This window comes from Gymnoscopelus braueri (genome assembly GCF_963280865.1).
Source record: "Gymnoscopelus braueri genome assembly, chromosome: 2".
NCBI classification, from domain to species: domain Eukaryota; kingdom Metazoa; phylum Chordata; class Actinopteri; order Myctophiformes; family Myctophidae; genus Gymnoscopelus; species Gymnoscopelus braueri.
Window position 1 is genome coordinate 8752141 of NC_137604.1, and position 27153 is coordinate 8779293.

Below are 27153 nucleotides of genomic sequence, written 5' to 3' on the forward strand. Positions count from 1 at the left end.
AAGTATACATGAGCCTTCAGCCTTTCTTCCAGTCTCACCCACACCCTCTGTAATGGTTTACACATCCTGTAAGCTGAGTGGAGTTCAGTGTGAGTGCAGATTGTGTAAATGACCAACAGTCAAGTGTAACATTATTCTCACCCCAGTCTCCACTGTCCTCTCCGCTCTTAGACTCCATGGAGCCGTCCAGTTCGTCAGGACTGGACAGGAAGTCGAACCCCTTCAGAGCCTCCTCCGTGTCGGGGTCATCGCTGAGGTCAGAGGTCGTGCTGGACGGTGTCGACGATTGTTTCTTCCTCACCAACTGTGAGAAAAAAGTAAAAAATGTAAAAGAAAATAACGAGAGAAAATGACCTCAAAAGCAAAAACTAAACACGACACATACTATGACGACGTGGCAGCCCGAAACTCAGTTTATCTTGTTCACATGGCAACGCAAAAACAGAGTTTTTAATCATTTTCACTGTGGCCCGGAGTTTTCCAAAAAGTCTGCTTTCAGGGGACGAAAAACGTGTTTGCATGTGGACGGATGAAACGCATAGAAAAAGCTGTGTTTAAAAAAACTAATACATGTGGACAGGGCCTGGGAGACTCTGCTGGAACTGTTACCCCCTAAACCCGACTGTGGATAAGTGTATGAAGAGTCCTATTATTTTCATAAATTAATTATTATGAACTTTATTTAACCAGTAAAAACATTTTACAAGAAAGAACTGGCTGAGAGGCGAATAGGTCACACAGATATACAAACATCGGTGGACAAAACAATACAAAGCACAGCCATATGACTGAGTACTGACATTACTCACTAAGGTAAAATAAGATTAAAGATTACAAGAATCTAAGACATCACAGAAGAGATGGTGAGAACAAATAGGTGAAAGTTAAAAAGGGATTACACATCAATCGAAACAGGAGCAGCAACTGGACTGGGCTTCAGTGGTGATCTTTATGAAACTCCTGGGGGAAATTAGTGATGACAGTTTGAGTCTAGACTGGAGGTTGTTCCATGACCAAAGGGCTAAAGTAGGACAGGCTTCTGGCACTGTATAACTCAACCCTGTGTTAGAACGAGGTCAAAAGTGTGTCAGATTAACCCGTTCAATCCGGGAACATGTGCCGCGCTATGAGCTTGTAGATCTGCTATTTTTGAAAAATCGTGAACATTTGTCCAAATCTTTGAATACATATATCTTAAGCAAACATTTGTAAAATATTTTATTCCAGGGACCCCCAGAAGCAAAGATTTGAGTTACAAATGTTCGCTTTAAAAAAATATATATTCAAAGATTTGCAAAAAAACAATATCACAATTTTTAAAAAATAGCAGATCTACAAGCTCATAGCGCAGCACTCGGTGCTGCGCTATGAGCTTGTAGATCTGCTATTTTTGAATAGCCAAAGACATCTAAAATGACAGATGCGTTCCCGGTCTAAATGGGGACGCATTAAAACAATTTTTTTTGCAAATGTAAGCAGGGAAATGACCAAGTAGAGTTGAGAGACATTAAACAACATATCGTTACTGTCGGGCAGAAACCTCTTATCTAAATAAACTTTTTTTCGTAAATTAACGCCTTACTTGATCATACTACAGCGTCACACAAAAGCATCAAAAATAGCAGATCCACAAGCTCTAAACACAGCACAAAGCGACACGTTTTGAGCTACTTTTGCCATTTTTGAATGTGAATCCTGAAAAGTTAAGAGTTTTGGACATATGAGGTTTCCACCCGACAGAGACGATATAGTGTATGTACCGTAGCTAGGTCCAGGATGGTCTTGTCTTTTCCTTCACTGTCATCATCCTCGTCTTCATCGCTGAACTCTGCTGCCGTGCTCTCTATGAACTTAAACACCTCCAGAACACTGGCCGAGTCAGACATACCTGCTTTACTGGAGAGAGAGAGACAGAGAGAGAGAGATAGAGATAAACAGTTATTACTACAACAATGATAAACAAAAATGTATCCAATTGTTTACAATACTTGATAGATCTATCACAAGGACACGTTGGGCCACACTTTCTGGTCTTGTCCAAAGATTGTTTTATTCTGGCAAAACATTTTTGCTTGGTATAGCTGAGAGTATACCGTTTTCAGCTCGAACCTGATGCACAAACTGCCTTGTTTGGTAGCTCCGAAGCTTCTCTCGCTCTGCCTTACTCTGTTAAAATTATTCTCTTTGCTACTAGTGTACCAAGCATAAGAGTAAGTTGGACAGAGTGGAAGACTTCCATTGTTCCTTGTTTCACTAGATGCCTTAATGAGTTTGTATCACTGATACATCTGGAGAGGTTTAACAACATTGGAGTACATCTGGGGTCCTATCACGGCTCATCTAGACTCTGCTGTGTGACTGCTCTGCTTTGTACAGGCCTAATTGTTAATGTGTCCAACTGTTGTATTGTGGTTGCCTATACCTCATCATGAGGTATAGGTTAATTACTCACGTTTATTATGCATTATAGTCTGGTGTTTGTTTGTCTTATTGTTGTGTCTTGTTGATGTATCTGTCCGTTATGTCTTATAAAAACCAATACAAAATAACATACATAATATACAACAATGATACAAATAAATAATCTACTTTATCTCTCAAAAAAGGAAAACACATAAATAATATCACAGATAGAGTTATGAAGAATAACACAGATAAAGCTGTTAGGTTCCAAGTCGTTTCTAATAATATTTATCTTTAGCTTTGTAGCAACTCTCATCAAGTCATCTTCGAATCCCTTATGGATCATAGCGAAATTATCATCAAGTAATCTAGTTCTTTTTTAAGTTTGTTAAGTTGAACAACATTATCGGTTGTGTACCTGACCATGTTAATAAAGGTTATTTTACCAAACCAAACCATGTTAATGTTTATTTTACTAATAACAGTATCTATACAGCATTGTGTCGGGTGGATACCTCATATGTCCAAAACTGTTACTTTACAGGATTCAAATAAAAAAATATCAAAAGTAGCAGATCTTCGCGCGGCATTTCGAGCTTGTGGATCTGCTACTTTTGATGCTTTTGTGTGACGCTGTAGTATTATGATCAACGTTATTAGAATGTAAATAAAGTGTTATGTGAACAACCTGACCACGCTGTGGTCTTTCAGTGAGGAGGGCTCCGTCCCGTTCACCATGGGTTCAGGCCTCCTGTCGCTGGCTTTGTCCGCCGCGTCCCCGGCCAGGCCTAACAACGCCCGCACCCGCTGAGACTTCACATCCAGGATGGTGTCTGTGTAGCCCACCTCCTGGAGATACCTGAGAACACACACACACACACACACACACATGAGAACAAGAGTCTGGAGGAAAATACAACAGCGGACAAAGAAAAGTACCATGACGACCTAACCTTGGCGTCAGTTGTTCCATGCTACACAGAAAAATAATGGTTCTTAAGCGGTTCTTTAAAAAGGCTATATGGTTCCACAAAGAACCATCAACTACTAAAGAACCATTTGATCCAGTGAATGGTTCTTCATGTTCATCATCTAGTTTTATAGAACCTTTTTTGTCAAAGTTCTTTGAGGAACCTTTGAACTCTTAAACCATGTCTTAATGTACAGACAATCATCGAAAATAGCAGATCCGCAAGCTCACAACGTGTCGCACCGCGACACGTTGTGAGCTTGCGGATCTGCTATTTTCGACAAACACATCTATAGCCGGTTGATGAAGTTCATACGGTTTAAGGGATTTGGGTTCTTTATAGAACCATTCAAATCAATGGGTCTGAAAGGTTCTTTCTGGAACCAAAAATGGTTCTTCTATGGCATCACTCTGAAGAACCAGTTTTGGTTCCAGTTGGCCCCTTTATTTTTATGTGTGTATTGTACCAGGTCATATAGACTGGTATATATTGATTCACACTATTGCACCAGGTTATATACTAGTATATTTTCCCCCATGCTATTGCACCAGGTTATAGACACATACTGTATATAGTGTGTGCACCAGACTATATACAGATGAGATTTGACAATTTGTCTTTTCTATTCGACAAACAATGTAGCTTTTGTCTCAACAGCGTCAACCGTAGTTTAAATGCAACTGGATTTCTAGTTGGTAGACTTCAAAATAAAACCTGCGTTTGCTAATCGTATCACAAGTTTCAAATTGTATTAATGTCACAGCTCACAAATGGGACTAGACTTGATTCCAGGTTTGCTGACTGGGATAGGAGATGTCTTGGCCATTCTAAGGATTTGTTTATCAATTGTAATTTCACAAGTTTTCATGAACTACTATGTGATACTTACAACCTACCCCAATCAGACCAATTCAGGTATTTCCTATTTTGGCACTTTATACAGTCTCTTACTCCCACATTTCCAAAGAACACACCACACTCTTTAATTGATTACCTTCTCTAAGCAATTGACACTCCAAACGGTCATGTCTCATCTTTTTACAGTCTTATCTCAGCAGAGAATGACCCGGGATTGCACAAAATCAAATCCGACTGGGAATCAGAACTTGCAATCACCCTTTCAGACCAATATTTGGCACCTAAAGCCATCAATAATTCCTATTCTTCCTGTGCAAGACTCTCCTTAATCCAGTTCAAAGTACTAAATCAGGCTCATTACAGCAAAGCTAGGCTCACTAGAAGTGTCACCAGTCACCAGGGACATTGTCCCTCACGTTTTTTTGGGAACACTTTTTCGCTACAATCTCTGAGGTATTACATATCAATCTCCTCTAAGCAAGCTAGTGTGATCTCATTCTGCTCTCTCATTGCCCGTCCCCAAATTCTGTTCCATTGGAAAGGTAGCAAACCACCACCATCCTCATCTTGGCTGAAGATGTCATGCTCTTTTTGAAACCGGAAAAAAATTACAATCAGGGGCTCAACTAACAAATTTTTTAAGTACTGGCAGCCACTCATTACTGTCTCACGTTAACAATTCAGACTCAATCTGACCCTGGTCCACTAGAACAACCTATCACAAGTTCTCATCTTCATTAACAAATTTCCTCTCAACCTTCTCATATATACTTTCCCTTTTTATGGAGGCATTGGGGGTGGTTGTCTAACAAGCTGGGGGCGCTCTGTATTCATGTCAAACAGTTAGAGGCCAGGCCATACAGGGTTATTGAACTCCACAAAACTTCTGTTCTATTTTTTTCTCATTTGTGTTTGTTAGTTTTCTTAATTTACGATATTGGGTTGCTTTTTGTTTTGTTTCAGTTTTTCTTGTTTTTGTTTTGTATCTGTAATACATTGACACCTCTTTGTAGAGCATGCCATGTACTTATATCTGTCAATAAAATATCATTATTAAAACAAAATCTCACAGCTACACTTGCTAAAATCTGCCTAGTTTTTTTTAGAGGAAATCAGATTTCTATTAAAGCTCACTTGACCCTTGTGGGAAATAAACAAAACATGAACAGCTGCTTTAAAACAATTTTTTTTTTGCTAAAAAATATTTTTTACTCTATGAAAACCATGCGGTTGTGACCTACACAACGTACACAGGGTGGAAGTGCGTTCTCTTTTGCAGTACTAGTGAGCAGTGGTGGAAAAAGTACTCAAATATTTTACTTAAGTAAAAGTATCAATACTGCAATGTAGAAGTAAAAGTCTGGAATTCAGAATTTACTTGAGTAAAAGTACAAAAGTATTGGTATCAAAATGTACTTAAAGTACCAAAAGTAAAAGTACAAAAATGTTTGAAAATATCAGATCTACAAACTCGCGACGCGTTGTGAGCTTGTAGATCGGCTATTTTCAAATAGCCTAGGTATAAAATAGGGCTAAAGTGGTTAATGTATGTTTTATAAAGTAATAATTTATATCTGCAAAGTAACTAAAGTTTTCAAATAATTGTAGTGGAGTAAAAGTACAATATTTGCCTCTGAGGTGTAGTGGAGTAGAAGTAAAAGTATAGACAATTGGAAATACTCCAGTAAGAGTACCTCAAAATTAAGTAAAAAAGTAAATGTACTTAGTTACTTTACACCAAGTGAGTACCCAAATTAGGTTCCTAGAACCTTACCTGCAACCCAGCCATAGTGTATGGAAACAAATCCAGAACCTTTGCAGTACTGGATGCATCTCATGCTGACAACAGTAGAGTAATGCTACAGAATTGTACTACACACATTCTGTACGCAGTCTAAATGCATCGTTGGCAGTTCAAATAAGATGCCTGCCATCATATTGTCGCTGTCGGGCAGAAAACTCTTATCTCCATAATCTAACTGTGTTTTTTCCCCCGTAAATTAGTGCCCTATTTGATCATACTACAGTGTCACACTAAAAGCATCAAAAGTAGCAGATCTACAAGCTCGAAACGCGGCGTGAAGCGACACGTTTTGATCTTGTAGATCTGCTACTTTTGTCATTTTTGAATTTTAATCCTGAAAAGTTTTGGACATACTGTATGAGGTTATTGATTTTAAATGCTGGACATTTTCCATATGACTCTTGACTATGTTAATCTGCTCTAAATCAGCACTGAAATGATTGCAAATGTTTGTCAGAAAGTGTTAATGAATAGTCCAACAGTCAAATTAAAATCCCAGAACCTGATTCAACCAATTAAAGATGCAGTGTGATGTTCTTTAAGTGTTAAGTGTTATCCTGAAATACATTTGGAAAACGTATACTGTTTCACTCATGATACAAATTAAAAACAAAACTTTTCGATGAGAGAACGCAAAGCCTATATTAAACTTCTCGAACATCTAACTTTAATTATACAATGAACAAGCAAATATAAGATACACATAAACTGAAAATCCTTTTATTTAGCCACTTTCCTTATTCAAAAAGTTTTTAAAAATTGAAGCTCAACATTTTTTTAAACAATTAAAATGTAAAAACTTTAGGATACAACAGCTGCATATTAGCCAATACCTAGCATGTCTGCGAATAAGTGGAATGCTGGCCGGCATATTAGGCCAAACCGATCTGTCAGGCTCTACCTATAAACACATCAACCTACATCCTGTCTTACAGTACATCACAGAGAAGAGAGAGAGATGTTCCATACTGTACCTCCCTATGGAGTTAAAACCAAAGCACAACACGGTAGAACCTCCAGAAGTTTTAATGCACCAGCTCCACACACACACACACACACACACACACACACACACACCACAGGAGAGGAGAAGAGACAGAGGAGTAAAGATGTCCTCTCTCCGTCTCTCTCTCTCTGTACCAGTCTCTGCAGTCGCAGGAGGGCTGCCCGCCTCGACACAATCCTCCATTCACTGTCCCTGTCCGCCACAAACGCATGCACACAGTCCCTACACAAAAAAGGAAACGCACACACACGCACCCACGAACACAGTCCCTTCACAAAACATGAAAACACGCACGCACCCACACACACACACACACACACACACACACACACACACACACACACACACAGCCACATACACACACACACAGCCACATACAGTACACCAGTGGTCTTCAACGTTTTTCAGGCCAAGACCCCTAGATGAGAGAGAGATGAAGCAGAGACCACCCCTACACCCACCCCTACATATTGCATCAAATTGTGTTGTAGATTACTTTTTTTTTTTACTTGGTCTGCTCTTTTTTCCCCTCTACACCTATAAGTCTTTGCCAAAAATAGCCAATCTACAAGCTCACAACGCCTCGCGCTGCGAGGCGTTGTGAGCTTGTAGATCGGCTATTTTTGGCTAAAGTTCTCCTCAGAAAAAGGGATGCTAGGGTTCAAGTGGATAATGTAAAAAAAATTAAAATCATATCACACAAAGTTTTGGCGGACCCCCTATAGTAGCTCTGAGGACCCCCTAGGCGTCCCGGACCCCCTGATGAAGACCCCTGGTATACGCACATCTGTTGGAGAACTACATTGATACATTGATTTAATGTCTGTCCCCAGCTCTCACCATTGTGTATTGAACATACTAAACATGTAGGATATATTGATCATATAGTTACGTGTACAATATATTGATCATAATTGAACATCCAGTAATAAAGTGTTGGGTAGATGTACAGTAAACGGACGAGCTGGTACAACAGTTTACCCCTACTGTTCTAGACTGAACCAAAGCATCTCTCATTCCTTCTTTTCTCCCTCTCCTTCTCTCTCTCTCTATCCGTCTGTCTCTCTCCAGTCAGTTCGTGACCCGGGACCTTGGTGGAAAGTAACTAAGTACAAGTACTATACTTAGGTAAAGTTTTGAGGTATTTTTACTTTACTGGAGTATTTCCAATTTACAGTACTTTTACTTCTACTCCACTACATCTCAGAGCAAAATATTGTACTTTTACTCCACTATAATTATTTGAAAACTTTTAGTTACTAGTTACTTTGCGGATACAAATGATTATATTATAAAACATACATTAACCACTTCAGCCCTATTTTATACATGTTTGAAAATAGCAGATCTACAAGCTCACAACACGTTGCGATGTGACGCGTTGTGAGCTTGTAGATCTGCTATTTTCAAACATTTTAGTACTTTAACTTTTGGTACTTTAAGTATATTTTGATGCCAATACTGTTGTACTTTTAGAATACATTTTGAACACAGGCCTTTTGCTGAATACAGAGTATTTTTATATTGAGGTATTGGTACTTTTACTTAAAGTAAAATATCCGAGTACTTCTTTCACCACTGCACAAACCCAGGGACTCTGTCTGTGGTGTAGGCCAGTGCCTGCCTCATCCCTCCACACGCCCGCACGACAATACAGGCTTTGTGTGGGAGTTGTGGAACTACTGTACAGGCATTTCGGGATCCAGGGGACATTTTGTCAGTGACACACACACATCCACAGAGCTAGCAGTTTTTACATGAGGGCTTCTCAAAAGTGGGTGCTCTCTAGCGCCACCCTAGGGTGGGCGTGAGGCCAGACCAGGGGCGCCGTGGAAAACCTTCATAATATTTGGAATTCACCCACTTATTGTTTTATATATCGGTATAACATCAAGTATAAAATCAGTTCTAACCAAAATGATATATATATCGAGAGAGAGAGCGAGAGAGACGAGACGAGACAGAGAGACACAAGGCTTTAGACCTGTTTTCCCACACATCAAAGGGTCAGGAAGAGCTTGCAGAGCAGCGAATGGACCGCACACTTAACCCTTTAACACATTGGGTGCCAAAAACGTATATATACGTTTTTGCAAATTCACCCTCTGAGTGCCAAAAACGTATATTTACGTTTTTGGGGGGGGAAAAAAAGTGTCATTTTACGATTTTCACGATTTTTCAAAAATAGCAGATATACAAGCTCATAGCGCGAGTGCCGCGCTATGAGCTTGTATATCTGCTATTTTTGAATAGCCAAAGTGTAAAATAATGCATTTTTAGCTCAAATCAAAAAGTGACACAGATGCGTTCCAGGTCTTAAAGGGTTAATAGTCCAGGCACACTAACGTTTCACAACAAAGTCATTGTAACAGAACACACCGTACATCATTTCTATGAGGTGTCCAGAACAACATACTAAAAGTCCTGTGACACGTTGTGAGCTCTAATATGTAGTAGGGGGGGGGGGGGGGGTCTCTGCTTCATCTCTCTCTCTGCTAAGGGGTCCTTGGCCTGAAAATTGATGAAGACCCCTGGTCTAGAGGCTATAAATAGGCTCTAAGCAAAACAATAAAAGGAAACTCCGCAGGGGAGTATGCACGCTCTAACGCAACCCCACGCACACGGTGCCCTCCCTCCGTCGCTGTACTACATTTTCTGCATGGATAACAATGTGTGAATCTTGCGCTCGCCATTAGGTTAACTTTGGCTTCAATCTGTGTGTGTGTGTGTGTGTGTGTGTGTGTGTGTGTGTTAGGGATGGGTATTGGCAACAATCTCACGATACGATACGTATCACGATACTTGGGTCACGATACGATTATTTTGCGATACGCATCACGATACTTGGGTCGTATCACGATATTGGGATATATTGCGATATATTGTGATATATTGCGATATATTGCGATATATACATATATCACAACTACATATTGTTTATATATACACTACATATTGAGTAGCTGCAGATCTGTGATAGGTTCTTTGAGTAGCTGCAGATCTGTGATAGGTTCTTTGAATGTTTTTCATAAAGCCTGTATCTGAAAAAGCAAGAAAAAAAAAAAAAAAAAAAACTTTTTTTTTTTTTTTTTAATCGCGATACAGTATACAGTATCGCGATACAGTATCGCGAAGTAAAATATCGCGATATATCGTGATATCGATAATATTGCCCATCCCTAGTGTGTGTGTGTGTGTGTGTGTGTGTGTGTGTGTGTGTGTGTGTGTGTGTGTGTGTGTGTGTGTGTGTGTGTGTGTGTGTGTGTGTGTGTGGGGCCTGCAAATGGCCGGCCTCTCCAAAAGGAGGGCTAAATAATTAGCAAGGTACTGCTCAATATCAGCTATTATAGGAAGCCGCTCAATTTGGAGGAGGCGCTGTTTCCTTTACCCATGATTGTTGTCCGCTGTGTTCGACAAGTATGCCATCTTTTGTTTTGTATGTGACAATGCTCTGCCTTACATGCACTTTGTAACTGGCTGTTTTCCCTTTATCTGACTGCACTGGCAGTGTTTATGTCCTTTATACATCTTCTACTTCTGTTTATGTGGACATAAATAAATATTTCAAGTGTGTGTGTGTGTGTGTGTGTGTGTGTGTGTGTGTGTGTGTGTGTGTGTGTGTGTGTGTGTGTGTGTGTGTGTGTGTGTGTACTGACTGTCTAAGTAGTTGTCGTCCTTGTTTCCAGCTGAGTTGATGAGAGCTGTTGAGGGGACTGGGTTCATCACTGTCATTCCCTTCATCTGAGAGAGAGAGAGAGAGAGAGAGAGAGAGAGACGAGACGAGAGAGAGAGAGATATAAGGAGAGAGTGAGAGAGAAAGACAATGAGAGACAGAGAGAACACTATAAGTCAGTTTATTAACCTATTAAGACCGGGAACGCATACTGTGTCATTTTAGATTTTTTTTGCTATAACCATTATTTTATCATTTAGGTTATTCAAAAATAGCAGATCTGCAAGCTTGTATATCTGCTATTTTGAACATTGTGTGCAAATCTTTGAATACATACATTTTTTTTAAACAACATTTTTAACTCAAATCTTTGCTTCTGGAGGTCTCTGGAACAACATATTTTACAATGTTCGCTTAAACAAAAAAAATACAGTTTATTCAAAGATTTGCACACATTTTCACGATTATTCAAAAAATAGCAATAGCAAGCTCATACCGTCGCAGAATTGCTTGCTCAGGGTGGGACTGTCGGGTCTCTTCTCTACATGTAAATTGTCTTGAGACAACTTGTTGTGATTTGACACTTTAATAAAATTGAATTGAATTGAATTGAAAATAGACAATGAGCTTGTATATCTGCTATTTTTTGAATTTTCTGAAATCTTAAAATTACACAGATGCGTTCCCGGTCTAAATTGGATAACTAATGTCGTTTTGTTTATGTTTTCCCTCGTCTCTATTACTTGTTCTAATTCTGAATATGTACCGGTATTGTTATTTTGTATCCTACTGTGTGTCATTAATGCTTTGGCAATAGAAGAATGTGTGTCATGCCGATAAAGCAGATTTGAATGGAGAGAGAGGGAGAGAATACACAGAGATACAGCGTCATGCAGTGTTATCTCCAGGCTCGCCGATGTGTTTGAACTCGGGGTACAGTAACCAGGCTGACTTTTCATATCAATGCTGTGTTTGAACTCGGTACAGCAGCAACTAGACCGACTTCATAACGTGTTACATCACTGTTGCTTCTGTTTATGACTCATTATTCACCACGTCAATCATTCTGAATAATCAAACATGAAACACCAACAGCATGTTCCATCACAATATCATCTGCACGTCTTACCCAAAGCTCATTATCTATGCGTTTAACATGCTCAGAACATGTTGTTGAGGTTAACCCACTTCAAGGCTATACATATTGTACTCATTTGTCCAAAACTGTTAACTTTTCAGGTTTCAAATTCAAAAATAGCAAACGCAGCCGATCTACAAGCTCAAAATATGTCGCTTCACATCACGTTTCGAGCTTGTAGATCTGTTGCCTTTGATGCTTTTGTGTGACGCTGTAGTATGATCAAGTTGGGCGTTAATTTATAAAAAAAACACAAGTGAAAATATGGAGATAAGGTTTCTGCCCGACGGTAACGATTTATTGTATTAATTGCTATTATATGTCAGTCAATTGATCAACGACTGACCCCCATTGCCCGCGGACCGCCATCTCAAAATATTTTGTTCCAGGGACCCCCCCCCCCCCAAGAAGAAAATATTTGAGTTTCAAACGTTTGCTTTATAAAAAAATATATATTCAAAGATTTGCAAAGATTTTCACGATATTTCTAAAATTGCAGATCTACACGCTCACAGCACGGCACTCTGCACTAAGGTTGACCGGAGTCCCTCAAGGCTCTATGCTAGTGTATTTTCCGTTTTCTGTTATTGTCATTTAGCGTCTGCTAAAATGACTGTAATGTAATGTCATGCAATTGTGGGTAAAGCTTTTGCAGGAAAATAGCAGATCGACAAGCTGACGGTCAGCTTGTCGATCTGCTATTTTCTGCGAAAGCTTTGACCCACTATGCGGGTGCTGGGGTTTAAGTGGTTATGTTTGGTTATGTCTGTCTTCCTATAGTCTCTTGGGATGGCAGTCAATGATGATGAGAGCTAATCACACAACATTATGCATTCCTGTAACATTTCAACAGCAATGCATCAAATAGAATTCTACTACAACATAAAACATGTCCAGCCCTGTTATTATCATGTTCACGATGTCAATGATTATTCTGATGAAACAGACAGACAGACATACCAGAGTCATAAGTAGGAGGTTTCATGTCTCCCTGGTTGAGTTCCGTCCCATATTTCAGCTTGTGGTATTTGGCCCTGAGGACACGGACACACACACACACACACACACACACACACACACACACACACACACACACACACACACACTTATTATTCTATTACAGCTTCACCACACGTCATCATGAACAGAGGAATACTGCATGATAAAGAAATAAAAAACTGGCCTAAAAATAGACATAAAATGTACTTTTGCACAGCTCTCCTATTCTCTGTCGCGATAAAGAAACTAACAGAAAAGGGAACCCGTCTTTGTTTGAGAGTGTGTGTGTGTGTGTGTGTGTGTGTGTGTGTGTGTGTGTGTGTGTGTGTGTGTGTGTCTATTAGCCCCTACTTTGAGGAGGTTGATCTGTTCCGCATGAAGTCTAATCTCATGAATATAATCTGATGAATAATCTGATTATGGGTCAATGAGGGGTTAAACTAAATGAAGTAATTGGATTAGTATTAGTCAAAGAGGTGAGAATGAAATAATCCCTCCCTTGCGGCTGTTGACACAATGTCCTTAGTGATGGAAAGTTATCTTATGTAAGGACATATCAGTCATTTACACACATTCTAAACCTTTTATCTGTCTTTTTGTGAATAAATTAACGCCTTACTTGATCATACTACAGCGTCACACAAAAGTATCAAAAGTAGATCTACAAGTGTTTTGAGCTTAGTTGTAGATCTGCTACTTTAAATACTTTTGAATTTGAATCCTGAAAAGTAACAGTTTTGGACATATGAGGTTTCCACTCGACAGAGAAGATATTATGGTATATTGTGATATTCTTATATTATGTGTTTAGTGTTTGTGTTTTGAAATCAAATGGAAAGTATATTTAATAAATATAAAAGTGACTGAAACCGCTCCAGTTTGAGACGATGGGTTTTAAAGGCAACAAAAACCATGATGAGTCATTACTGACTGAGTAGGAGGGAGAGAGAGAGAGAGAGACAGAGAGAGAGAGAGAGAGTGTGTGTGTGTGTGTGTGTGTGTGTGTGTGTGTGTGAGAGTGAGATTGAGATTGAGAGTGAGAGAGAGTGTGAAATCTGCTGCTATAAGGATTTATACCAAGTGAATGCAAAACATTGAAATATTGCTACCATTTGTTTCAAAAGTTTATCCCAATCGTGGATTTTTAACTATTTCTGACAGAAAATGCACAATTCTTATGGTTTTGTAAGACAGATTTCTCTAAGTTACAATGTAACACAGCTCTGTTTGTCCATTTCTTTATTCCATTTTAATTATACATGCATTGCTTTGGTTTGATTTTAATGCTCCACGGCAATGTAAACGTATGATTTCTCATGGCAATAAAGCTACTTTGAATTGAAATTGAGAGTGAGTGAGTGAGTGAGTGAGTGAGTGAGTGAGTGAGTGTGTGTGTGTGTGTGGGGGTGTGTGTGTGTGTGTGTGTGGGGTATACTGGTTTGGGTCCATTTCACTCCATTTCTCTGGACTACATGTGTCAGGGTCATGAACCCATGTCAGCTTAGACACGCTTTTGTTTGAACGTGTCATTCACTACATTTCCCACGATGCTTTGTGTGTGTGTGTGTGTGTGTGTGTGTGTGTGTGTGTGTGTGTGTGTGTGTGTGTGTGTGTGTGTGTGTGTGTGTGTGTGTGTGTGTGTGTGTGTGTGTGTGTGTGTGTGTGTGTGTGTGTGTGTGTGTGTGTGTGTGTGTGTGTGTGTGTGTGTGTGTGTCTCACAACTGAGGACCAAAGGTCAATGGGTCAACCCATTCTAATTTGAGCCAAGGACAACATTCAACCACTAGAGGTCGCACTGCACTCCTGCACAAACCTGCCAGAATTAAATCATCTCTATATAAGGCAGCAATCATGCTTCTAAAGGTGTGGTCCGGGGACCCCTAGGGGTCCTTGGGGGGGTTCCAGGGGGTCCCCAGCACAAACATTTTAACCACTTTAACCATTTATATGTTCTACAAGCTCACAGAGCAAGCTTTTTCTTTTAAAATCTTGAAAGTATAATGTTATTTTTTTTTTTTTACACAAATCCTCTCTTCTGGGGGTCTCTGGCACAAACCATTTTCAGACGGGGGTCAAATACATACACATTTGGGGGTCCTTGACATGAGAAAGTTTGAGAAGCAGTGCGTTTAAATGATGTGCTGCTGTGTATGTGTTGCGTAGAATGCGTACCTCTCTTGTTTCAGAGCGTACTCCAGCATCTTAATTCTTCTGACCAAGTCTTTCTTCAGATTCTCCTGACCTCTCCTCTCTCCCTGCAAGAAGGCTATCTGAGCCTGCACACACACACACACACACACACACACACACACACACACACACACACACACACACACACACACACACACACAGGTTATATCATAGATGTACAGGTGTGTTTGGACTTTGGACACATGATGAATAACAGCTGTGGACCAGTATAGAACTGGAACAGCTACTGGTTGTGGTACTGGTATTGACACTGAAATGATTGGATTCTGATACAAATACATGTTTTTTTTTTAGGGCATACATTTTTAAATCACAATATGACCCAGGATCCAAAAACATTCAAATCACATTTTTCATTCAAGCTCAACTTTAAACATTTATGTTGAATTATTTTGCATTGTTGTTGTAGAGTGGCACTGTGTTGTGATGAAAACATCATTTTGAGATTTCTTTGGCTATTCAAAAATAGCAGATCTACAAGCTCATAGCGCGGCACTCGGTGCCTGGAACAAAATATTTTCAGCTGTAGGGGTCCGCGGCCAAATACATATAATTCTGGGGGTCCTTGACATGAAAAAGTTGGAGCACCACTGATATAGAAACATACTGTTAGGATTGTACGCTGGACATAACGCTGAACCCTGAGGTATAACATAGATGTGTGCCGTTTCCACGCACCGAAAATAGACGATCTACAAGCTCACAACACGTCGCGCTGCAACTACATAAATCAAGCATAACTCCAGGCTCAAACCCTAAACTTAACCTTAATCTTTTTCCGCCTAAATCTCTTCTTTAACCCATTAAGACCTGGAACGAATCTGTGTCACTTTAGATTTCTTTGGCTATTCAAAAATAGCAGATATACAAGCTCATAGCTCTATATCTGCTACATCTTTTTTTCCAAAAAAATGTTTTTTTTTAAAGCATTTTTAAGAATCGCCTCAGGTCTTAATGGGTTACCCATAAAACAACCATTTCTCTTATGAGAACCAGGACAATTGTCCCATTACAATGACTATTTCACAAACTCTTGGCCCTCACAAGTATAGTAATACAGCACAAGCACACACACACATACATACATACAGTACAATGCTGAGAGAGTGTTGAGTGAATTCTATGTTGAACAAGGCCTGTGTGTTTACACTCATATAAACACACACAGCAGACAGACATGAGGCTCAATGGGCATAATGAGCTACTCACTAAACACACACACACACACGATTAAGTGTTGCATCCATGGTGAGTTTATCATTCATAAAGCTGTGTTGGTAGGGGTTGGAAATGGCCCACACAGCATTAAAGGGACTGTATATATATTTAACCGTGAAAAACACACTGGATTCACTTTAATGAGGGGAGAAATAGCTGACCTGGTCAATGTCAACCTGGAATTAATCTCACCCTACTCCTTGATTTATTGATTGATTGATTGATTCATTACTATGCAGAACGTCATACAATCAGCTTATAGGTATAAAAAACAAGAAATATGTACAATAAATAGTTTGAGGAGGGGGGGTAGGTTAAGACTTTGACAGGGGCCAGTTTTTTAGGGCAGTTTTGAAAGTGAGTAGGGTTTTACACTCCTTTCATCTTGTAGACCAGGCCCAATGCAAGTTGCCGCACTCTGTCCTCAACCCTGAGCCATCCCACCCCAGCAAAGTGAGCAGGGGTTTGATGGGTTGTGTGTTTGAGGCCAAGAAGTAGCCTTACCGGTTTGTTTTGGGATGTCTGGAGCCTTGTTTTTAAGGCTGTAGTGGTGTTGTGATACCATGAGAGGCACTGAAAGACTGACTGACTGACTGACTGGTGTTGTGATACCATGAGAAGCACTGAATGACTGACTGACTGACTGACTGACGTTGAACTTGTGATACCATGAGAGGCACTGAATGACTGACTGACTGACTGACTGGTGTTGTGATACCATGAGAAGCACTGAATGACTGACTGACTGACTGACTGACGTTGAACTTGTGATACCATGAGAAGCACTGAATGACTCACTGACTGACTGACTGATTGACTGACTGACTGGTGTTGAACTTGTGATACCATGAGAAGCGCTGACTGACTGACTGTCTGTATTCAAGTCAAATCAAGTGCATTTAAAAGTAACCGACGTCAACCACAGCTTCCTGTACAATATCAAATTAAAAACGTGAACAAAGTGCTACATCAATAGAAAATATAAATCAATCAATCAGACAGACAGTAAAGAGACAGAAACAAAGCAGAGACGAACAGTACATAGAACTAACAAGACAGCATCTTCAGTTAGTCTGAAAAGCGAGGGAACACAGACAGGCTTTCAACAGAGAAAGAGAGAGAGAGAGAGATTTGCTCCACAGCCTCGGAGCAGCGATGATGACAAAAGCACAACAATCCCTCTTATGATGTAAGAGAGAGAGAGAGTGAGGAACAGACGGTAGCGTTTGTCCCAGAGGATGTGAGTGGCCTAGATGCCATGAGTAGGCGCTTTTTTGACTGTGTTGACCCAAGTGGGGCACTGGGGTCATATTGTTTGATTGATTGATAGAATACTTTATTAAAAGGATCCCTGGCTATTAACACATTGACTGCCAGAGTTTATTCATAATGTACTCACCCCTGTGCCAGCAATTTGCGTGTTTTTTATTTTTTTTGTTTTGTAATTTTTCATTCAAATACATTCTCTGATTGTGTTGTCAAGCACCTACGATTGTTCCACCAGTAGAGAGCAGCACATCCAAACATTGATCACCTCGCTCACCCCCACCCAAACAGGCCCACGTCATATCCGGTCATTCAAAGGATGTGACGTTTTCGACAATTCCCGGCCCGCTGATCGGCCTGAAAACAATGTGATACACTACGACGATGACTGTTAGTCACCCGGACCAAAGAAAATAGAAGTTGAGCTGTCCGTTTGTCTTTTATACCGTGTGAAAAACCGTGTTTTTCCTTATTCTGGCCGAAAATCACCGGAGAAAAACAACGTGACCCGGAAATTAATTATTTTTTTTACATCCGGCTCCGGGTGAGTGTGACGTAAGTGGAAAACGAAAGTGTTGATGAGAAATAAACACAGCCGTGCGATCACAGATTAAACAATGAAAATTCAAAAGAACGTGTCAACTCGTTCTTAGGAATCCTGGCACTCAAGCGATGGATTTGAAAGAACGTGTTGACGCGATCTTGGCACTGTATGTGTTAAGCCTTATATGCCTTAACCCATTGAGACCGGGAGGAAAGCATCTGTGTCATTTAAAAAAAATACATACATATTCAAAGATCTGCACAAGTCTTCAAAATGTTTCAAAAATAGCCAAATAAGTCCCCGGTCTTAATGGGTTAATACATTATAATTGCCCTCTATAACTAAAATAAAAAACACCTTAAATATCTTATTTATTCTAGAAATAGTTCATCTTTTACTCAAGGGGGACGATGCCCGTCGCAAGTTAATGTTTCATTCTTTCATTTGTCCATGTGGCGAGTGTCGTTTTAACAGTTTTTTTGCCTAACTGCTAACTAACTAACTAGATTTCTTTGGCTATTCAAAAACAGCAGATATACAAGCTCATAGCGCGGCACTCGGTGCCGCGCTATGAGCTTGTAGATCTGCTGTTTTTGAAAAATCATGAAGATTTGTGCAAATCTACAAATATCTTCTAGATCCAAAACAGTTCTTTGGAAAAAACATATGTTGCTATAATATCAGTGGTTCTCAAACTTTTTCATGTCAAGAACCCCTGAAAATGTATTTGGCTGCGGACCCCCCCAATCTCAAAATATGTTGTTCCAGGGACCCCCCAGAAGCAAAGATTTGAGTAAAAAAGGTTAATAAAAAAAAAAAAAGATTTGCACAAATTTTCACTATTTAATTTTTTTTTGCTGATCTACAAGCTCATAGTGCGGCACTCGGTGTATATCTGCTATTTTTGTATAGCCAAAGAAACATAAAAAATGACACAGTATGCGTTCCCGGTCTTAATGTGGGTTAATGTCCCACGTTGCCGTCTTCACGCCGCAGAGACACAGTGACAGGACGTTAAGTCCTTTTTTTTAAGACGTCCCGCCGTCTGTCTTGGTTCACGCTCTGGAAGCCACAGGACGGACGTTAAGTCTTCTAAGACGTCGTGGGAACCAACGACAATCATCTGAGCTATGGAGGGGTCAGCGGCGCCGGTCAAGTGGAAGCTATGGCTCATGGATGTGATTTAACCCATTAAGACCTGGAACGCATCTGTGTCATTTTTAGATTCATTTGGCCATTTAAAAAAAATAGCAGATCTACAAGCTCGTAGCGCGGCACCGAGTGCCACGCTACGAGCTTGTAGATCTGCTATTTTTTTTTTATCGTGAAAAGTTTTGCAAATCTTTCAATATATATATTTTTAAAGCGAACATTTGTTTTTTTTCTAAAAAAAATGTATCCCACGATTTTGTAACCCTTATTTTTCACCTGGTGCCAATTTTCGAAGTGATCCTGGGCACTACACTCCCCTCACCAGCCTCAAAGCTAACATTTGTAACTCAAATCTTTGCTTCTGGGGGGTCCCTGGAACATCATATTTTGAGATGGGGGTCCGCCGCGGCCAAATACATATAACTGGGGGTCCTTGACATGAAAAAGTTTGAGGACAACTGATATACTGTAGCAGTTTTTTTCAAAAATATGTTGGGATTTAGATTAGAAGACATTTTTGTAGAATTGGCCTCAGGTCTTAATGGGTTAAAAGGGTTAACACAATATTTGGACTAAAGTAACCAGTGGTTCTCAACCTGTGGGCCGTAAGGATAGTGCAAGTGGGGTCCCTCAGATATAATTGGCAAAACACGGGTCCATTGATCCAAGCGCAATCGATTGCTCGATCGTTAAAATAAACATGTTCTGAATGCTTCTAAACTATGATATTCAATAAGCCGATGTACTGTACTTAGGTTTAGCCATTTAACCTATTTAGACCGGGAAGGCATACTGTGTCATTTTAGATTTTTTGCTAGGCTATAACCATTATTTATTTTTATACTTAAAAAATAGCAGATATACAAGCTCGAAGATCTGCTATTTTATTTTTATCGTGAAAACGTGTGCAAATATTTTAATATATATATTTTTAAAGGGAACAATTGCAACTCAAATCTTTGCTTCTGGGAATTCTACAAATGTCTTCTAAATCCTATATATATATATATTCTTTTTACGTATGTTAGTATAATATCAGTGGTTCTCAAACTTTTCTCATGTCAAGGACCACCCAAAATGATATGTATTTGTCCGCGGACCCCCCAATCTCGAAATGTTTTGTTCCAAGGACCCCCAGAAGCAAAGATTTGAGTTGAAAATGTATTCACATTATATTCAAAGATTTGCACACATTTTCATGATTTCTTTAAAAAAAAAAAGCAGATCTACAAGCTCATAGCGCGGCACTCGGTGCCGCGCTATGAGCTTGTAGATCTGCTATTTTTGAATAGCCAAAGAAATATAAAAAATGACACAGATGCGTTCCCGGATTGAATGGGCTAAAACCGCCCAGCATCTGTATTGTGGGGAAAGCTTTCGCTGAAAATAGCCGATCGACACTCTCACAACATGAGCTTGTCGATCTGCTATTTTCACCGAAAGCTTTCCCCACAATAATAGCGCTCTAAAGGAACTCCGCTCAACCATATGGGGTATAAGTGGTTAAAAGTGCTCCTGTGGCCTACTAGTTCTTTTGGCCTCGTTTTCATAGACCTGGTGGCTTGTTTCTGTCGCAGAATCATGGCAACGCTGAAGAGAAGTCGTCAGAGAGTCATTGCGACTGTGAGTCAGAACTGCAATGCCCCCGTTTCTACTGATCTGATGTGGAACATCTTAACCCATTAAAACCTATTGTACAAAACGCCTTCTAAAATCAGTATAGTTTTCACACTTTCAAGACTTTTCTACAATGTTCAAAAATAGCAGCGTGGCACAAAGTGACGCCCCGCGAGCTTGTAGATCTGCTGTTTTTGAATAGCCAACGCAAAAATCTAACATGACACAGATGCTTTCCCGGTTTTAATGGGTTAATCCCTCACACGGAACACTTTTAACATGTGGGTTACCCACTTTACACTGCATTTAGGTTACACACACGCACACACACACACACACACACACACACACACACACACACACACACACACGCACGTTTGTATTACTACTATACAGTATGTGAGGACACACACACACACACACACACACACGCACGTTTGTATTACTACTATACAGTATGTGAGGCCATCAACATTTTAGTTACCGTAGAGCCGAAAAATAGCAGATCTACAAGGGCATGTACTAGATCAGCTGTTTTTCGGCATATACACAGTATATATATTTCGGCACATAGGGCATAACTCTATATCTAATCCCTAAACAAAAGTTCTAAATGTCTAATCCTAACTCCAACCTGAATCTTGTACTAATTGTAAGTCTTTTGTAACCATAAAACAACCATTTCTCTTGTGAAGACCAGGTAATGTCACAATGTCTATTTCTTGTATACATCACACACACACACACACACACACACACACACACACACACACACACACACACACACACACACACACACACACACACACACACACACACACACACACACACACACACACGATAAAGGTCAAACAGCCAGTTACAAAGTGCATGTAAGGCAGAGCATTGTCACATACAAAACAAAAGATGGCATACTTGTCGAACACAGCGGACAACAATCATGGGTAAAGGAAGCAACGCCTCCTCCAAATTGAGCGGCTTCCTATAATAGCTGATATTGAGCAGTACCTTGCTAATTGTTTAGCCCTCCTTTTGGAGAGGCCGGCCATTTGAAGGCCCCTCACAACCAACTTGTGCACGTGGCCTAGACTACCAAAGATAAAAAACAAAAGTTTACATCTGTAGCCTAGCTGTGAGATGGTCTGCTCTAGCTGATGATATTTTAGCACACTGGTTAGGAAGGCTTCCTCTAAGCTGTAATCAAAAGTACAGCCGACCTCGAGAATGAACACACACACACACACACACACACACGGGTCCATTCAAACTGGTGCTGTCACGCGGGCTGTTTGGCATTGGACATATGAATACAAACTAACATTTTTGTTTGCCATTTAGACCGTGTAAACAAAAAGATATGACAAATAACAAACATAAAGAAATGACTGACATATTTTATAATCTTGTGTATATCTTAAATAGTCGATTTACAAGCTCACAGCGCTCACGCATCGCGCCGCGTTAATAAAGCAGAAACCTTTAAATAAAACGGCACTGGACTTCTAAACACACCCCACTGCAAACGGGTGAGTCAAGATGCCTGGTAACTATGGCAACAATGGCAGAGAGTTGAGAGAGTACAATTTGATGCAAGACATCAGCTACCTTGGAAACTCAAGACATCTGGTGAGAGACAGACAGACAGACAGACAGACAGACAGACAGACAGACAGACAGACAGACAGACAGACAGACAGACGGGTTGCTGAGATTACAGATGTTACACAGTGTTTGTCCACACATCCATCAAACTGCTTGCAAGTTTAGCTTTTTTTTAAATAGAAATAAAACCAGTATTAGTTGCCAGACTCAAACTTTTGTCAATGACTCATTTCAATGAGAACAAAGTGATGTCATTGCAGAGCTAACGAACAAACGCAGTGCCAGTGCCTTCTTGCCAAAGTTCCTTTCGACAGTTCTTACACCTCCTAGATTTTTATAACTACATTGCGTTTAGGAGCACTTCCGGAAGCTAGACGAGAGCGGCTGCGATGACAGCAGTGGTATTTTAGAAAATAATGTATTTTCATAACATGTTAACAAGTGTTTCCCCTATATGCATTTACCATGGTGCGCCACCACTGCTTCAATTTGAGCACCACAGTAAAAAATGTTCTGTAATTTTATTTTATTATTCTTATTATTATTGTTATTTGATTATTATAAAACATAATCATTTTCCTAAATCTTGAGACAATTCATATTTAAAGACAGATATTCCTCCTGCTCATTACTGTGCACAAAAGTAAAGTACAGGATATACGTAAGCCTCAGTGTGTTTGAGTGCAAAATACATGAGCAGATTGAGCACCAAGTTTTGCTCCTTTGTTTGGGAGTGCCTGTTGTTACCACTGATTAGTATTTAGTAAACCATTAGTAGGGGCAGCATGGGTTAATAGACTAGTCCACTAGCTACAGACACAATATCTTGTTAGCCACAGGTCACAACTAGGACGGTCAGAGCACACACACACACACACACACACACACACACACACACACACACACACACACACACACACACACACACACACACACACACACACACACACACACACACACACACAGTTAGTGTTAACAAGCTCAGCTGGCAGTGGCATTCCATACAATCCTCCTCGCTCTGCAAACACCCAAAAGCCACACAAAAGCCAATGAGGGAGGATGGATGGATGGATGGATGGATGGAGTGCAAATGAGATGGAGGAGGAAGTGTGGGTGTTGTGATCCTCCTCCCCCCCAGGGGGAGCTGGTTGACGTGTGCTCTTCCTCATAGGCTGCTGTCTAGACTTTAATTAGAACTAACTTTTATGTCTAGAATGCACTGAGGAGAGGAGGGGAGAGGAGAGGGGAGGGGAGGGGAGGGGAGGGGAGAGGAGAGGGGAGAGAGGAGAGGAGGAGAGGAAAGGAAAGGGAGAGAGGAGAGGAAACTACTATCTATACTAGGCCAACTGCAAAAAGATCTATGTACGCTCTCAAGCTTGTAGATCAGTTATTATCACTGAACATTGTCCACAGAATAGAGACTATTAGAGACATTGGTTCTCAAAGTGGGGTCCGGGGACCCCCAGGGGTCCTTGAGGGGGTACCGAGGGTCCCCAGCAAAATTAGTTAATATACCGTCACAATCATTTTAACCATATGTTATACTTTGGCTATTCACAAATAGCAGATCTACAAGCTCATAGCACTGCACTCGGTGCCGCGCTATGAGCTTGTAGAGCTGCTATTTTTGAAAAATCCCTGGCACAAAATATTTTTGAGATGGGGGGGGGGGGTTCGCAGCCAAATACATATCATTTTGGGGGTCCTTGACATGAAAAGGTTTGAGAAGCACTGCTCTAGGGTTCATGTGGTTTCTTGTTTCTTATGAAACAACACAGAGGCTGAGGTTCATCATGTGATGAGATCATGTGATGATGTCATCACAGAAGAACTTTTACATCAACTGATCTCAGTGTCAACAGTTCATCAAATTGGGGGAGAGGGATTGAAACAGTCTTTTTTTTTTGTGCGTCATTGTTGTACGACAAAGAATAGGGCTTAGATGTTTAGATTCATCAATTTAGTCGATTGATTAAAGCAAAAAGTAGGGTTTTTTTCAACAAATTATTTTTTTAAAAGTGCTTCTCGATTATTCAATTAATCAAAAAACTAAATCAGAAACCGCAGGATGAAACCAAAACCCAACACTCTACATTCAAATTGATTCTGGTGGTTTCCTGTGCATTCTGTAAGAAGAATGCGCACGTTTGTGTGTGTGTGTGTGTGTGTGTGTGTGTGTGTGTGACCATGATGGACGTGCGTTAACGTGTGGTGTAAACCATTTAGACCTGCTACTTCTTAGAACTTTCCGGGAAGCCTCTGTCATTTTAGTGTTGACTATTCAAAAATAGCAGATACACAAGATCATAGGGCGTCACTTCGTGCTGCGCTGGGAGCTTGTACATCTGCAATTTTTGACAATTTTTGAAAAATCTTAAAAGTGAATCATTCTGAATTACAAAAAAGTTTGCGAGAACTACAGATTTAGAAGGCATTTTTTGTAATAGCTTAACCCATTAAGACCGGGAAACACATCTGTGTCATTTTAGATTTATTTGGCTATCCGCACTATGAGCTTGTATATCTGCTATTTTTGAAAGATCGTAAACATTTGTGCAAATCTTGAGCGAACATTTGTAACTAAAATCTTTGCTTCTGGGGGCTCCCTGGAACAAAACATTTTGAGATGGGGGTCCGCGGCCAAATCCATATAATTTTTTTTGGGGGGGGGGGGGGGTCCTTGACATGAAAAAGTTTTGAGAACCACTGATATAGCAGCTTTTTTCAAAATAACTGTTTGGTAAGAAGACATTTTGTAGAATGGGCTTCAGGTCTTAAATGGGTTAATATGATCCCCACTGCCCTTTCACTACGAGATCAAACCAACGTGAATCAGTAGTTCCTGCCGTTCTCAAAGCAACGCTCATCTTTCCTCCCACGCTGTTCAGGTTACCACTGAGTGACTTCCCCACAACGTATCACCTCTACGAGACAACAACGTTCCTGTGGTGTTACGTAACGTGATAGCCTGAGACGTGATGTATTGACAAAGTACAGTAAACACATTAAATCAGCGTCTATCTGAGCATAACACACTGGACTTCAACTTCAATCATTTCACTCCCTTTTTTTCAACAATGGGTCGTACAAGAATGTGAAAAGCTTTTTTGGACACGCAATTTCTACGCCATTTCTACCTCTCTTTTGCCATTTTTAAACCTAACCCCCTAAAGCCTGAATTATTACACTTAATCATATTTCACCCATTGAGGTTCAGATTCTGCAAAATGTCTTCCAAATCCTAACGGTTTTCTGAAAAATGTATGTTTCTATATCAGTGGTTTTCAAACTTTTTCATGTGAAGGACCCCCAAATGATATGAATTTGGCCGCGGACTCCCATCTCAAAATATTTTGTTCAAGGGACCCCCAGAAGCAAAGATTTGAGTTCATGTTCACTTTAAAATAATACATATATTCAAAGATTTGCACACATTTTCACGATTTTTCAAAAATAGCAGATCTACAAGCTGATATACAAGCTTGTAGATATACAAGCTTGTATATCTGCTATCTTTGAATAGCCAAAGTGTAAAATAATGCTTTTTAGCTCAAATGAAAAAGTGACACACATGCGTTCCAGGTCTAAATGGATTAACATGTGCCGGTGTTGCACACCGATAATAGCAGATATATAATGTGTCATATTGTGACTAATTGTAAGCATTATCAAGCAAAATCTCTTTTTAACCATAAAACAACCAGGAAAGAAATATTATTTTTCTCAAATTATTATATATTTGTGAGGACATTTGGCCCAGATATAGCAATATAAGCGCGCACACACACAGAAAATGTCTATTGTAAGAGATATATGTAATGTGCGGTTAGTCACTAATAGTCAGCGAATACTGTATGTAGCCTGGAGACCTGACCATTCTTCCAGCACTAATTTCATTTTTCCTGGCATGTACATTCACACTCAGTCTCTCACACACACACACACACACACACACACACACACACACAGTAAATGAAAGACTGTGTTAACTGATTCAATCCTGGAACGCATCTGTGTCATTTTAGATTTGAGCTACAACCATTATTTTATACTTTGGCTATTAAAAAATTGCAGATCTACAAGCTCATAGCGCCGCACCGAGTGCCGCGCTATGAGCTTGTAGATCTGCTATTTTTTTAAAACCTTGAACATGTGTGCAAATCTTTTAATATATATATTTTTAAAGCAAACATTTTTAACTCAAATCTTTGCTTCTGGGGGTCCCTGATTTTTTTTTTTTTTTTTTTTTACAAATGTTCGCTTTAAAAATATATATTCAAAGATTTGCACACATTGTCACGATTTTTCAAAAAGCGTCGAGTGCCGCGCGCTATGAGCTTGTAGATCTGCTGTTTTTGAATAGCCCAAAGACATCTAAAATGACACACAGAAGCGTTCCCGGATTGATTGGGTTAAAGTCGTTGGTTAAAGCAGTAAAGTTAAGTAGGTGGGAGTATTCTATTGTGTTAGTTAGATGAGCAGCATAGAATATACACCCACAGGGTTTAACCAGGCTATTGACAGAACCATGTAAACACTGTGATTCAACTGGAACACTTCCACACTGATTGAAAAACTAAAAGAGAATCCAAAACAGAGCAGAGACACATTTTTGGGTCCGATCCCAATTTTGGAGAATTTTGGAGTTTTTACAGATGATTTGACTGATTTGACAAAACATGTACATAAGG

At 39.9% G+C, this 27153-nt stretch overlaps 1 protein-coding gene across 1 annotated transcript in view; it reads right to left on the minus strand.

Moving 5' to 3' along the window:
• The window catches only part of LOC308093876 (striatin-like), a gene marked incomplete at its 5' end in the record, with an annotated part of 62142 nt that overhangs the window by 21592 nt on the left and 13397 nt on the right, over window positions 1-27153 (minus strand). Inside the window, 6 exons of the mRNA XM_080440256.1 lie at window positions 142-304; window positions 1761-1896; window positions 3092-3262; window positions 10699-10783; window positions 12814-12887; window positions 15025-15128. Of these exons, the coding sequence (XP_080296382.1) occupies window positions 142-304; window positions 1761-1896; window positions 3092-3262; window positions 10699-10783; window positions 12814-12887; window positions 15025-15128 (733 nt within the window). The remainder of the gene's footprint in view (window positions 1-141; window positions 305-1760; window positions 1897-3091; window positions 3263-10698; window positions 10784-12813; window positions 12888-15024; window positions 15129-27153) is intronic.